This window comes from Heterodontus francisci, chromosome 32, assembly GCF_036365525.1.
Source record: "Heterodontus francisci isolate sHetFra1 chromosome 32, sHetFra1.hap1, whole genome shotgun sequence".
Classification (NCBI taxonomy): domain Eukaryota; kingdom Metazoa; phylum Chordata; class Chondrichthyes; order Heterodontiformes; family Heterodontidae; genus Heterodontus; species Heterodontus francisci.
In genome coordinates, this window is record NC_090402.1 from 9,735,350 (window position 1) to 9,751,281 (window position 15,932).

At 44.1% G+C, this 15,932-nt stretch overlaps 1 protein-coding gene across 4 annotated transcripts in view; it reads left to right on the top strand.

Moving 5' to 3' along the window:
* The window catches only part of usp20 (ubiquitin specific peptidase 20), a 77,364-nt gene that overhangs the window by 30,179 nt on the left and 31,253 nt on the right, over positions 1-15,932 (top strand). For all 4 annotated transcript variants that reach the window (XM_068012182.1, XM_068012183.1, XM_068012184.1 and 1 more), the window contains 2 exons: positions 3,889-4,061; positions 13,950-14,044. In XM_068012182.1, the coding sequence (XP_067868283.1) occupies positions 3,889-4,061; positions 13,950-14,044 (268 nt within the window). The remainder of the gene's footprint in view (positions 1-3,888; positions 4,062-13,949; positions 14,045-15,932) is intronic.

Genomic DNA, 15,932 nt, shown 5'->3' on the forward strand with positions numbered 1-15,932 from the left:
TAGCAGAATTTCTCATCCACAGCTGTTACGCAAGTTTCTAAATTCACTTGAAAAAGCCCTCCAAAACACTCCCACAGGGGATGCAGGGACCAAGTGGGCCCACATCAGAGATGCCATCTATGACTCCGCATTGACCACCTATGGCAATTGTGTGAAGCGGAATGCAGACTGGTTTCAATCTCACATTGAAGAGCTGGAATCTGTCATAGCCGCTAAGCGCATTGCACTGCTGAACTACAAGAAAGCCCCGAGCGAGTTAACATCTGGCACTTGAAGCTGCCAGAAGCGCTGCACAAAGAACAGCCAGGCGCTGCGCAAATGACTACTGGCAACACCTATGCAGTCATATTCAGCTGGCCTCTGACACAGGAAATATCAGAGGGATGTCTGATGGCATTAAGAGAGCTTTTGGGCCGACCATCAAGAAGATTGCCCCCCTCCTCAAATCTAAACAGGGGACACAATCACTGACCAACGCAAGCAAATGGACCGCTGGGTGGAACACTACCTAGAACTGTACTCCAGGGAAAATGTTGTCACTGAGACCCCTCTCAATGCAACCCTGTCTCTGCCAGTCATGGATGAGCTGGACGTACAGCCAACAAAATCGGAACTCAGTGATGCCATTGATTCTCTAGCCAGCGGAAAAGCCCCTGGGAAGGATGGCATTACCCCTGAAATCATCAAGAGTGCCAAGCCTGCTTTACTTTCAGCTCTGCACGAAATGCTTTGCCTGTGCTGGGATGAGAGAGCAGTACCACAGGACATGTGCGATGCCAATATCATCACCCTCCATAAGAACAAGGGTGACCGCGGTGACTGCAACAACTACCGTGGAATCTCCCTGCTCAGCCTAGTGAGGAAAGTCTTCGCTCGTGTCGCTTTAAATAGGCTCCAGAAGCTGGCTGAGTGTGTCTATCCTGAGGCACAGTGTGGCTTTCGAGCAGAGAGATCCCCCATTGACATGCTGTTCTCCCTTCGCCAGCTACAGGAGAAATGCCGTGAACAACAGATGCCCCTCTACATTGCTTTCATTGATCTCACCAAAGCCTTTGATCTAGTCAGCAGAAGTGGTCTCTTCAGACTACTAGAAAAGATTGGATGCCCACCAAAACTACTAAGCATCGTCACCTGATTCCATGACCATATGAAAGGCACAATTCAGCATAGTGGCACCTCATCAGACCCCTTTCCAATCCTGAGTGGCGTGAAACAGGGCTGTGTTCTCGCACCTACACTGCTTGGGATCATCTTTTCCCTGATGCTCTCGCATGCGTTCAAGTCTTCAGAAGACGGAGTTTTCCTCCACACAAGATCAGGTGGCAGGTTATTCAACCTTGCCCGTCTAAAAGCGAAGACCAAAGTACGGAAAGTCCTCATCAGGGAACTCCTTTTTGCTGACAATGCTGCATTAACATCTCACACTGAAGAGTGTCTACAGAGACTCATCGACAGGTTTGCGGCTGCCTGCAATGAATTTGGCCTAACCATCAGCCTCAAGAAAACGAACATCATGGGACAGGACGTCAGAAATGCCCCATCTATCAATATTGGCGACCACACTCTGGAAGTGGTTCAAGAATTCACCTACCTGGGCTCAACTATCACCAGTAACCTGTCTCTAGATGCAGAATTAAATAAGCGCGTGGGAAAGGCTTCCTCTGCTATGTCCAGGCTGGCCAAGAGGGTGTGGGAAAATGGCACACTGACACAGAACACAAAAGTCCAAGTGTATCAAGCCTGTGTCCTCAGTACCTTGCTCTACAGCAGCGAGGCCTGGACAACGTACGTCAGCCAAGAGCGACGTCTCAATTCATTCCATCTTCGCTGCCTCCGGAGAATACTTGGCATCAGGTGGCAGGACCGTGTCTCCAACACAGAAGTCCTCGAGGCGGCCAACATCCCCAGCATATACACCCTAGTAAGCCAGCGGCGCCTGAGATGGCTTGGCCATGTGAGCCGCATGGAAGATGGCAGGATCCCCAAGGACACATTGCACAGCGAGCTCGTCACTGGTACCAGACTCACCAGCCGTCCATGGCTCCACTTTAAAGACGTCTGCAAACGCGACATGAAGTCCTGTGACATTGATCACGTCGTGGGAGTCAGTTGCCAGCGATCGCCAGAGCTGGCGGGCAACCATAAAGGCGGGGCTAAAGCATGGCGAGTCGAAGAGACTTAACAATTGGCAGGAAAAAAGACAGAAGTGCAAGGGGAGAGCCAACTGTGTAACAGCCCCGACAGCCAATTTTATCTGCAGCACCTGTGGAAGAGTCTGTCACTCTAGAATTGGCCTTTATAGCCACTCCAGGCACTGCTGCACAAACCACTGACCACCTCCAGGCGCTTACCCATTGTCTCTCGAGACAAGGAGGCCAAAGAAGAAGATGCTCCAGATAACATCGCAAACCATTGTCTCTAAAGGATAGGTTGGTCTTAACTGAGTAAAAGGCAGAAAGCTCACCAGTGCTCTGTGCTGGTAAGTGGGAAGCTTTTTGCTGGTTAAGCTTTAATTAGTGCATCTACACAAATACACAAACAATTTTTCATGTCAATACAAGCCTGGACTCTTAAATTTAGATAAGTGGGGAGTGTCCCTACAGAGTGTGTGCACTCTAAGGTGAAGAGTAACTCTCTGTGGTGGGATTTCTCAGTCTGGTTTAGATTGTTTAGCAGTGACGGATTTCTGTGCCATCACAACATCGCTGATGTACGAGTGCCCGCTGCTGTCAGTGTAAAGTAGAGGTTCCACCAAGATATCTGTCCAAAAATAATTGGGCCAGAATTTACTGTCACAATAATGGCGCTTGCTGCTCTTCAGGTGCAAATGGGACAGCATCTTCAGCTAAGAGGCAGATGCGGGGTTAAACGAGAATATCCAAAAGTTGCTGCCTTGGTGTCTGCCTCACCATGGGCATGCATTGAATGGCACGAAGTTGCTGTATTTGTGTGGCAGATACAAACTAAGCTCACCACAGAAAGTTAAGTCTTGTCTGTTTCAGTCTAATGGCATTATAAATTGTTAATTACTGCCGATCAGCATGTCAATGAAAATTAACATCATTACAAGAATGGAGTCTCTCTCCTTCAGGTTGGAGATATTAAAAGCTGCCTCAGTAGTAGAAGCATCAGCCTGTGTTTTATGCTCAAGTCTCTGGATGGAGCTTGAACCACGATCTTTTGACTCAGTGATAAGAATGCTGCCACTGAGCGAAGGCTGACGCCTCAGAAGAAGAGGGTCGTTTTAGTTTTACAGTTTTTTGCAGTTAGGTAAGTTTTCATGTACAATCATTTTTGCAAAAGGTAGTACCAACATTTCTTGGGCTAGAGTAATAAATCTAACCACTAACATCCATGAAGCTGATCCAGTACCACTAAGAACACCAAGTGGAGAATGTAATTAGCAATTTTAGTGTCATCACCAACAGTGACACGATGCAGACTGTAATGCTGCAAATCCATTTTAATGTGATTTGTGACAGTAAATCCCTTTTATTCAATGGGACACTACAGAGCTCAACACTGCTAAATGATCAGGCTAGTTGCCTTACTAAAACGTGAGCTTCTGTCTGTAGAGCACAGATGGCTGCAATACTTTGCACCTCTGATCTTGATGCACACTGAATTGAAAGAGGCCATGTGGTATCAAGGGCTGCTCAGGTAGATAACAGGAGAAACTAGTCACACAACTAAAACTTAAGAACAAAATAGAGAATGATTAACACTAAAGGATGAGAATTGGTGCATAGAGTGCAATACTGGTGCAAGCTACAATTTACTTGCATGAAATAGCTGGTAATTGCACAGTGCGCTGAAACAGCAGCAATTTTGGATTCCAATTAAACTTCTAGTTTTGTACGTTAACATTCTGGAAATTTCCTGTTGCAGATTTCTTCCACAGTGGAAACGTTTCAGGATTTGTCATTGCCAATCCCTGGTAAGGAGGACCTGGCTAAACTACACGCATCCATTCACCAAAACTTGCCAGTGAAAACTGGCACCTGTAGCGATGCCTACACTACACAGGGATGGGTAGCATTCATTATGGATTATATTAGAAGGTAAATGCTATTCACAAGACTTGCTAGATACTTCTTGACTGCAACATATCTTTGAGCCCTCCAAGCTATGTACTTTTGTTTTAATACACGATTATTATAAATTTGCACTTGATTCAATGGAATTGTTTGCATATGTGCGGCGGCATAGTGGTATTGTCACTAGACTAGTAACCCAGAGTCCCAGGCTAATGCTGATAGAAACATAGAAAATAGGAGCAAGAGTAGGCCATTCGGCCCTTAGAGCCTGCTCCACCATTCATTATTATCATGGCTGATCATCCAACTCAGTAACCTGTTCCCCCTTTCACCCCATATCCTTTGATCCCTGTAAACCCAAGAGCTGTATCTAACTCCTTCTTGAAAACATACAATGTTTTGGGCTCAACTGCTTTCTGTGGTAGCGAATCCCACAGGTTCACCACTCTCTGGGTGAAGGAATTTCTGCTCATCTCAGTCCTGAATGGTTTACCCCGTGGTCCTTAGATTACGACCCCTGGTTCTGGACTCCCCCACCATTGGGAACATCCTTCCTGCATCTACCCTGTCAAGTCCTGTTAAAATTTTATAGGTTTCTATGAGAATCCCCCTTGCTCTTCTGAACTCCAGCGAATATAATCCTAACCGACTCGGCCTCTCCTCCTACGTCAGTCCCGCCATCCCAGGAATCAGTCTGGTAAACCTTCGCTGCACTCCCTCTATAGCAAGAACATCCTTCCTCAGATAAGGAGACCAAAATTGCACACAGTATTCCAGGTGTGGCCTCACCAAGGCCCTGTATAATTGCAGCAAGACATCCCTGCTCCTGTACTCGAATCCTCACGCTATGAAGGCCAACATACCATTTGCCTTTTTTACCGCCTGTTGGACCTATATGCTTACCTTCAACGACCCCAGGTCTCGCTGCATATTCCCCTCCTTGTTTATAGTCGTTCAGATAATCTGCCTTCCTGTTTTTGCTACCAAAGTGGATAACCTCACATTTATCCACATTATACTGCATCTGCCATGCATTAGCCCACTCACTAAACTTGTCCAAATCACCCTGAAGCCTCTCTGCATTCTCCACACAACTCGCCCACCCACCCAGTTTTGTGTCATCTGCAAATTTGGAGCTACTACATTTAGTTCCCTCATCTAAATCATTAATATATATTGTGAATAGCTGGGGTCCTAGCACCGATCCCTGCAGTACCCCACTAGTCACTGCCTGCCATTTGGGAAAAAAAAACATTTGTCCCTACTCTTCGTTTCCTGTCTGCCAACCAATTTTCTCTCCATCGCAATGCGCTTTAATTTTACATGCTATCTCTTATGTGGGACTTTGTTGAAAGCCTTCTGAAAGTCCAAATACACCACATCCACTGGCTCCCCCTCATCAACTCTACTAGTTCCATCCTCGAAGATTTCTAGTAGATTTGTCAAGCATGATTTCCCTTTTGTAAATCCATGCTGACTCTGCCCGATTCTACCACTGTTCTCCAAGTGCCCTACTATAAATTCTTTGATAATGGACCCTAGAATTTTCCCCACTACCGACGTCAGGCTGACTGGTCTATAAGTCCTGACTTTCTCTCTACCTCCCTTTTTTAAATAGTGGGGTTACATTAGCTACCCTCCAATCTGTCGGAACTGGTCCAGAGTCTGTAGAATCTTGGAAGATGACCACCAATGCAACCACTATTTCTAGGACCACTTCCTTAAGTACTCTGGGATGCATACCATCAGGCCCTGGGGATTTATCGGCCTTCAATCCCATCAATTTCCCCAACGCCATTTCTCTACTAATACTGATTTCCTTCACTTCCTCTCTCTCACTAAGCCCTGTGTTCCCTAACATTTCTGGTATGATATTTGTGTCCTCCTTTGTGAAGACAGAACCAAAGTGTGCATTTAGTTGGTCAGCCATTTCTTTGTTCCCTATAATAAATTCCCCTGTTTCTGACTGTAAGGTCCCTGCATTTGTCTTCAATTTTTTTCTCTTCATATACCTACAGATACCTTTACAGTCAGTTTTTATGTTCTCCGCAAGCTTGCTCTCGTACTCTATTTTCCCCTTCTTAATCAATCCCTTGATTCTCCTTTGCTGAATTCTAAACTGCTCCCAATTCTCAGGTCTGTTGTTTTTACTGGTGAATTTATATGCCTCTTCTTGGATCTAATGCTATCTCTAATTTCCCTTGTAAGCCATGGTTTGACTATCTATCCCATTTTACTTTTGCGCCAGACAGGAATAAGCAATTGTTGCAGTTCATCCATGCACTCTTTGAATGTTTGCCATCCCTTTAAGTAATGTTTCCCAATCCATCATAGCCAACTCGCGCCTCATCCCTTCGTAGTTTCCTTTACTAAGATTCAGGACCTTAGTCTCAGGATCAACTATATCACTGTCCATCTTGATGAAGAATTCTATCATATTATGGTTGCTCATCCCCAAGGGGTCTCGCACAACTAGATTGTCAATTATTCCTCTCATTACACAATACCCAGTCTAGGCTGGCCTGTTCTCTAGTTGGTTCCTCAACGTATTGATCCAGAAAACCATCCCATATACACTTCAAGAATTCCTCTTCTATGGTATTGTGCCTAATTTGATTTGCCCAATCTATATGCAGATTAAAGTCACCCATAATTACAGATGTTCCTTTATCGCATGCATCTCTAATTTCCTGTTTAATGCCATTCCCAACATCACCACTACAGTTTGGGGGTCTATATACAACCCCCACTCATGTTTTTTGCCCCTTAGTGTTTCTCAGCTCTACCCATACAGATTCCACATCGTCAGAGCTAATATCTTTCCACACTATTGCGTTAATTTCCTCTTTAACCAGCAATGCAACTCCACCACCTTTTGCGTTTTGTCTGTCCTTCCTAAATACTGAATACCCCTGGGTGTTCATTTCCCATCCCTGGTCACCTTGCAGCCATGTCTCTGCAATCCCGACTATATCATACCCATTTACATCTATTTGCGCGATTAATTCATCCACTTTATTGCGGATGCTCTGCGTGTTGAGGCACAAAGCCTTAAGGATTGTCTTTTTAACATTGCTTGGCCCCTTCCCACTATTTTTCATTGTGGCCTTGTTTGATTCTGGCCCTTGATTTCTCTGCCTATCACTTTTCTTATTCCCTTTACTGTCTTTTGTTCTTGTCTTGATCCCCCCCCCTCCTCTGACTCCCATCCCCCTGCCATTTTAGTTTAAACCTTCCCCAGCCACTCTAGCAAATACTTCCCCGAGGACATCAGTCCCGGTCCTGCCCAGGTGTAACCCGTCCAGTTTGTACTAGTCCCATCTCTACCTAGTTCAATGAAGAGTGTAGGAGGGCATGCCAGGAACAGCACCAAGCATACCTAAAAATGAGATGTCAGTCTGGTGAAGCTACAACACAGGACTACTTACATTCCAAACAGCGGAAGCAGTATGCAATAGTTAGGGCTAAGCGATTCCACAACCAACGGGTCAGATGTAAGCTCTGCGGTTCTGCCACTTCCTGTCGTGAATTGTGGTGGACAATTAAACAACTGACAGGACAAGGAGGCTCCACAAATATCCCCATCCTCAATGATGAGGGAGCCCAGCACATCAGTGCAAAAGACAAGGCTGAAGCATTGCATCCATCTTCAGCCAGAAGTGCCGAGTGGATGAAGCATCTCTGCCTTCTCCTGAGGTCCCCAACATCTCAGATGCCAGTTTTCAGCCAATCCGATTCACTCCATGTGATATTAAGGAACGGCTGAAGGCACTGGATAGTGCAAAGGCTATGGGCCCTGACTACATTCCGGCAATAGTACTGAAGACCTGTGCTCCAGACCTAGCCACGCCCCTAGCCAAGCTGTTCCACTACAGCTACAACACTGGCGTCTATGGGCAATGTGGAAAATTGCCCAGGTATGTCCTGTACACAAAAAGCAGGACAAATCCAACCTGGCCAATTACCACCCTGTCAGTTCTACTCCTGATTGTGAGCAAAGTGATGAAAGGTGTCATCAACAGTGCTATCAAGCGGCACTTGCGCAGCAATAACCTGCTCACTAGCACTCAGTTTGGGTTCTGCCAGGGCCACTCCGCTCCTGACCTCATTACAGCCTTGGTCCAAACATGGACAAAAGAGCTGAACTGCAGAGGTGGGGGGAGAGTCACAGCCCTTGACATCATGGCAGCATTTGACCGAATATGGTATCAAACAGCCCTAGCAAAATTGAAGTCAATGGGAATCAGGGGGAAAACTCTCCACTGGTTGGAGTCATACCTAGCACAAAGTAAGATGGTTGTGGTTGTTGGAGGTCAATCATCTCCATTCCAGGACATCACTGCAAGAGTTCCTCAGGGTAGTATCCTAGGCCCAACCATCTTCAGCTGCTTCATCAATGACCTTCCTTCAATCATAAGGTCAGAAGTGGAGATGTTCGCTGATTGTGCAATGTTCGGCACCATTCACGATTCCTCAGATACTGAAGCAGCCCATTTCCAAATGCAGCAAGACCTGCAACTCACCAAGGCTCCTTCAACAGCACCTTCCAAGCCTGTGACCTCTACCACCTAGAAGGATAAGGGCAGCAGTTGCATGGGAACACCACCACCTGCAAATTCCCCTTCAAGCCACACTCCATCCTAACTTGGAACTATATTGCTGTTCCTTCACTGTGGCTGGGTCAAAATCCTGGAACTCCACTCCTAACAGCAATTTGGGTGTACCTACACCCCAAGGACTGCTGCGGTTCAGGAAAGCGGGTCACCATCACTTTCTCAAGGGCAATTAGGGATGGGCAATAAATGTTGGCCTACCCAGTGATGCCCACATCGCACAAACTAATAAATAAAAATTGAGTGCTTTGTTATTTTCTCTGATCAGATGTCAAATTTCTTTTAAAGCAATAATTTGTGTATATAACTGGTGTTGCTTTGGTTAAACTTGTCTTCCCTTTGTACAAAATTTCCTTTCCTAAATTTCTTTTACTAAAATTGCCGATACCAGTAAGTCAACCTTTTTTGAAAAAAAAATTGATGTCCTGGATTGGGAGGAGGAACACTGAGCAGAAAGTGGCCACTTCTTGATGAGGATAATGCAGTTGATGTGGTGTACATGGACTTCCGAAAGGCATTTGATAAAGTAACACGTAAGACAGTTGTCAGCAAAGTTGAAGCCCGTGGAATAAAAGGGATAGTGGCAGCTATTGGACAGAATTGGCTGAGTGACAGGAAACAGTAGTTGTGAACAGTTGTTTCTTGGATTGGAGGAATGTATATAGTGGGGTTCCCCAGGGGTTGGTATTAGGACCCCTGCTTTTCTTGATGTAGAATAATGACCTAGACTTGGATTAACAGGGCACAATTTCAAAATTTGCAGATGACTCAAAAATTGGAAATATTGTGAAATGTGAAGAGGATAAACTTCAAGAGGACATAGACAGGCTGGTGGAATGGACGAACAAGTGGCAGATTGAATTTAATGCAGAAATCTGTGAAGTGATTCATTTTGGTAGGAAGAATGAGGAGAGGCAATATAAAATAACGGCTACAGTTCTAAAGGCAGTGCAGGAGCGGAGGGACCTCGGGGTATATGTGCACAAATCATTGAAGTTGCCAGGGCAGGTTGAGAAAGGGGTTAGTAAAGCATACCAGATGCTGGGCTTTATAAATAGAGACATAGAGTACAAAAACAAGGAAGTTATGATAAATCTGTATGAAACATTCGTTTGGCCTTAACTGGAGTATTGTGTCTAGTTTTGGGCACCGCATTTTGGAAAGGATGTGAAGGCATTAGAGTGGGTGCAGAAAAGATTCACGAGAATGGTTCCATGGATGAGGAGCTTCCATTATTTGAATAGGTTGGAGAAGCTGGGGCTGTTCGCCTTGGAGAAGAGAAAATTATGAGGGGATTTGATAGAGGTGCTCAAAATCATGAGGGGTCTGGATAGAGTAGATAGGGAGCAATTGTTTCTATTGGCGGAGGGATTCAGAACCAGAGGACACCAATTTAAGATGAATGACAGAAGAAGCAACAGTGACATGAGGAAAACCTTTTCTATGCAGTGAGTGATTAGGATCTGGAATGCACTGCATGAGAGTATGGTGGAGGCAGATTCAATTGAGGCCTTCAAAGAAAATTGGATAATTATCTGAAGAGAGAAAAATTGCAGGGCTATGGGGAAAGGCAGGGGAGTGGGACTAGGTGAATAGCTCTTGTAGAGAGCCGGCACAGACAACACATCAAATGGCTGCCTCCTGTGCTGTTACCATTCTATGATGAGGACGAAAAGGAAAGCAGACAGTGCAATGTGGGGATACCCAGACCGCATTTGTGCAGCTCACATTACAGCCTCATCTTTGCATAGCTGACTTATCTGGGGAAGGTGGGCCCTGTACAAGAAGGACGGTCTGCACTTGAACAGGGACTGGGACAAATATCCTTGCAGGAAGGTTTACTAGTGCTGTTGAGGATGGTTTAAACTAGTTTGGCAGGTGGATGGGAACCTGAGCGCAGTCTTAGATAGGACAATGTCAGGGCAGGGAACAGGAGGCAGAAAATTAGCGAGTGACTCTGAAAAACAGAAGAATCAAAGGTTAAAAAGTGTGCAGTACAGGAATTTTGCCGTGTTAAAAGGTATTTATTTAAATGCAAGGAGTATAGTAAATAAAACCGATGAGTTGAGGGCACAGATTGACACATGGCAATACGATATCGTTGCTATAATGGAAACTCGTCGGGTCCCATTGGGTTCGGGTTGGGTAGCAGGCCTTTAAATTAGAATAGCAAAGAGAGGGCGTGAAAAATTATTGGCAGGTAAAATCAAGGAAAGCCCAAGGGTGTTTTCTCAGTACATTGAGCAAGAGGATAACTATCAGATGTAGAAAGGAACTTATGCATGGATGCAGATGATGTGGGCAGGGTTCTTAATGAGTTTTTTGTCTCTGTCTTCACAAAGGAGAGGGATGATGCAGACATTGTAGTAAAAGAGGAGGAGTGTGAAATATTAGATACAATAAGCATAAGGAAAGAGGAAGTACTAGAGGGTCCAAGATGCTTGAAAGTGGATAAATCACCAGGACCGGATGGATTCCATCCCAGGTTGTTAAAGGAAGCCAGGGAGGAAATAGACAATCCCTTCATCCCAGGAATCAGCCTAGTGAACCTTTTCTGAACTGCCTCCAATGCTAGTATATCCTTCCTTAAATACAGGGACCAAAACTGTACGCAGTACTCCAGGTGTGACCTCACCAACACCCTGTACAGTTGCAATAAGACTTCCCTATTTCTAAACTCTAACCCCCTAGCAATAAAGGCCAAATTTCCATTTGCCTTCCTAATTACCTGCTGCACCTGTATGCTAACTTTTTGTGTTTCCTGTATGAGAACACCCAGATCCCTCTGTACTGCAGTATTTTGTAGTCTTTCTCCATCTAAATAATCTGTCTTTTTATTCTTCCTACCAAAGTGGATTACCTCACACTTTCCCACATTGAACACCATCTGCCAAGTTCTTGCCCACTCACTTAACCTATCTATATCCCTTTGCAGATTCTTTGTGGTCTCATCACAACATGCCTTCCCACCTGTTTTTGTATCGTCAGCAAATTTGGATACTCTACACTCTGTCCCTTCCTCCAAATCATTAATATAGATGGTAAATAGTTGAGGCCCTAGGACCAATCCTTGTGGCACCCCACTAGTTATGGCTTTCCAACCTGAAAAAGACCCCTTGATCCCAACTCTCTGCCTTCTGTGTTAGCCAATCCTCAATCCATGCCAACACATTACCCCCAATACCCTGTGGTCCTCCTGTTTTGTGTAATAACCTTTTATGTGGCACCTTATCGAACGCCTTCTGAAAATCCAAATACACTATGTCTACCGGTTCGCCTTTATCCACTCTGTTTGTTATATCCTCAAAGAGCTCTAACAAATTTGTCAAACATGATTTCCCTTTCATAAAACCATGTTGACTCTGTTTGATTGAATTATGTTTTTCTAAATGTCCTGCTATTTCTTCCTTAATAATGGACTCTAGCATTTTTCCAATGACACATGTTAAGCTAACTGGTCTATAGTTTCCTGCTTTCTGTCTCCCTCCTTTCTTGAATAGGGGTGTCACATTAGCGGTTTTCCAATCCCCTGGTACCCTACCGGAATCCAGTGAGTTTTGGTATGTTATGACCAATGCCTCCACTATCTCTGCAGCCACTTCTTTTAAAACCCTTGGATACAGGCCATCAGGTCCTGGCGACTAGTCTGTCTTTAGTCCCATCAGTTTGTCCAGCACCTTTTCCCTCGTGATAGAGATTGTTACAAGTTCCTTCCTCCCATTTACACCTTGCTCATCTATTATTGTTGGGATGTTTATAGTGTCCTCCATCGTGAAGACCGATGCAAAATATTGGTTTAAATTATCTGCCTTTTGCCTGTTCACTGTTATTAATTCCCCAGTCTCATACTGTAAGGGCCCCACACTTACTTTAGCTACTCTCTTCCTTTTTATATACCCGTAGAAGCTCTTGCTGTTTGTTTTTATATTTCTTGCCAATTTACTCTCATAATCAACTTTCTTTCTCTTTATTAGTTTTTTAGTCATCCGCTGCTGGTTTCTAAAAAATTCCCAATCCTCTGGCCTACCACTAGCTTTCGCCGCTTTGTACGCCTTTGTTTTTGATTTGATACTCTCCTTTACTTCCTTTGTTATCCACGGGTAGTTCATCGTTCTCATCGAGTCCTTCCTTCTGACTAGAATAAGTGTTTGAGTGTTATGAAATATCTGCTTAAATGAGCAGTCTGCAACTGCTCATCTACTGACTTCCCCTGTAGTCTGTTTTCCTAGTCCGCTTTAGACAATTCTTTATTCATACCTCTGTAATTGCCCTTGTTTAAGTTGAAGACACTGGTTTGAGACCCGAGTTGCTCACCTTTAAACTGAATTTGAAATTCTACCATGTTATAATTTCTTCCCCCTAGAGGATCCTTAACTACGAGATCTCCTATTAATCCTACCTCATTGCACATTACCTAGAATGAAATAGCCTGTTCCTGGGTAGGTTCTGCAATGTATTGTTCTAAGAAACCGGATTAGACGAGAAGAAGGATTATAGGGGACATGAGGAAAATCTTTTTCACCCGGAGGGTGATGGGTGTCTGGAACTCGCTGCCAGGAACGGTGGTGGAGGCAGAAACCCTCACTTCTTTTAAAAGGTACCTGGACATGTACTTGAAGTGCTGTAACCTGCAAGGCTACCGACCAGGTGCTGGAAGGCGGATTAGATTGGGCAACTAGTTTTTTCGGCCAGCACTGACATGATGGGCTGAATGACCTCTTTCTGTGCCATAATTGTTCTATGGTTCTTCTGTTTATTTGTATATTTTGTCTGTTCCTTCACTCAGTGTCTTTGTGATATTAACTGATTGTATAGAACAATTTCACCCCTACCTTATCAGCCTTCTACTAGGATCCACTCCAAAGTTATGGAATCACTGTTAACAGGAAACATTACTTTCTGCACCTATTTTCTCTACGCTCGAGTTATCATTGCACTGAACTTGCTCAATCAGCACAAGTGGCCTCTTCTGCTAGAGTCAGACTAGTTTTCCTGCAAAATAAATTCTGGCTGATCTCAATATTTCAAATACACATGAAATTGAGTTAAGAATTAGAGAATAGTTTTGGGGGGAGCTGGAGGAATTTTGAAGTTATAAGCTGAAAACTGATTTTCATTTTTATATTTCAATAGATCTGCAAAATTAACAGGGTTTTTTATATGCTAGTCTTCTTTCCATGTTGTGATGGTCAGGTTTTATTTACTTTCTGCTCAAAGCTTATACTTTTGTTCCTGGTTGTAATTCTTGACTTAATCTCAAAACTGACTGACCATGGTACTTATGCAATTCTCGTTGCAGATTTGTCGTGTCCTGCATCCCGAGCTGGTTCTGGGGTCCTGTAGTGACTTTAGAAGATTGTTTAGCTGCCTTTTTTGCTGCTGATGAGCTAAAAGGCGAGTTCAGTGAGATTTATTTTGTACTGTTTGCTTTTCATAGACTTGCATAGAAGTTACAACGTGGAAACAGGCCACTCGGCCCAACCAGTCCATGTCGGCATTTACCCTCCACGTGAGCATATAGTTCTTATCACATTTACCCATCCTGTTCTCATATCCCCATCAATCCCATTTTCCTTCATCCACCTATCCAATTTCATTTTGTCCTAGTTTCTGCCTCAACCACTAACTCCAGCAGTGAATTCCACAGCCCCTCAACTCTGTGTAAAGGGTTTCCTGCTCTAAATCTCGTATCTACTACCTACATCCCTCCATGACATGAGCAGAGCTTAGTTTGAATAGCTCTAAGCTTTTCCCTTATACAGTGAGGCCTGTATTGAAGCAGCTATCTTGGATATCAGATCTAAGGGTTTTCTTGAAACCTGCTGGCTGAGTCCCAGAAATTAATATTAAAGTGAGGCATTGACAAACCAAAAAGTAAAGCTTTAAACAATTATTAAAATTGTCTTTCTTCCAACCTCCCCAGCACGCATATTATGTTCTTTAAAAATCCTTATCTGGATTAGTTATTGTACATTTACGGCCAATCTCATCTTTTCAGGGAGTCTTGGACTTCTATTTCTGCAGCAGGCTATTTGGAGATGAGACATACGCTAGGAAATGTTTCTTATTTTTCTACGTTTCCCATCGTCTACCACCTTTCTGTAAAGATGTGAGCCTGCTCTTTACCCCATGCCCAAAGGACAGCTTAATATTGGGCTGAGCTAGAATAATCCCATCAAGTTCTTGTAGTCTGTGACACTTTTCCACCAGCACCGTTAGTGGATGATTGCTGATTTTTTTTCCCCACCTTTTTTTAACACTTGACCCCAAGCATGCTGGCAAATTGCTGTTTTAATGAAGGTCACATTTAGTCTTGAATCTGTAAAGTGCTATTGTTGCAGACTGTTGGATGCACTGGATGTGTCGATAATAAAATACAAGACCTGGGAGATGAGATCAGACCCTGACAAAGACTTGAGTACAGATCTGGTGTTGAGCTGGAGGGGGGGCAATTCCTCCCTACACGGCTCAATGCCTCTTTGCAGGCAATTCTTCCTCCCAGCCTGTAGCAAAACCATTAACACAATTTTACTCGACATAATAATTGCTTCAGTTCCTTCCTCCTTGGGTGCGAAGCACAAGCTGCATTAATACAGAAAAACAGAGCATACACCTAAATAAGCTGTACTTTGTGGGGGGAAAAAACTATCCTGTGCGTATCACTGATGTGAATAGAAACAGAAGGTCATTCGGCCCATCTAGCTTGCTGCGCTTTTTTTTTTGTTAGCCGTGACAGTCTACCTTTTTAATTCCTGTCTTTTCTTCGTAGTCGCTAAAATACCCTAAAACTGTGGCTCTGAGTCAGAAGGTTGTGGGTTCAAGTCCTACACCAGAGGCTTGAGCGCAAAAATCCAGGGTGGCACTACACTGTCAGAGGTGCTGTCTTTTGGATGAGATGTTAAACTGATGCCCCATCTGCCCCCTCAGGTAGATGTAGAAGATCCCATTGCACTATTTCAAAGAAGAGCAGGGAAGTTATCCCCTTGTCCAGGCCAATAGTAAACCCTCAACCAACATTATTAGCAACAGATTATTTGGTCATTATATATTGCTGTTTGTAAAGTGCTATTAGTGCAGACACCATGCAAATTGGCTGCGACATTTCCTACATTACAACACTGGCTACACTTCAAAAATACTTAATTGGCAGTAAAGTGCTTTGGAACATCCTGAGGCTGTGGAAGGTGCTACATAAATGCAAGTCTTTGTTTTTCTTTAAATTTCTTAAGTACTTGTGTTTAAAAGGAAGACCTCAGTTGACTTTGCATTTGCAGCCCTCTGG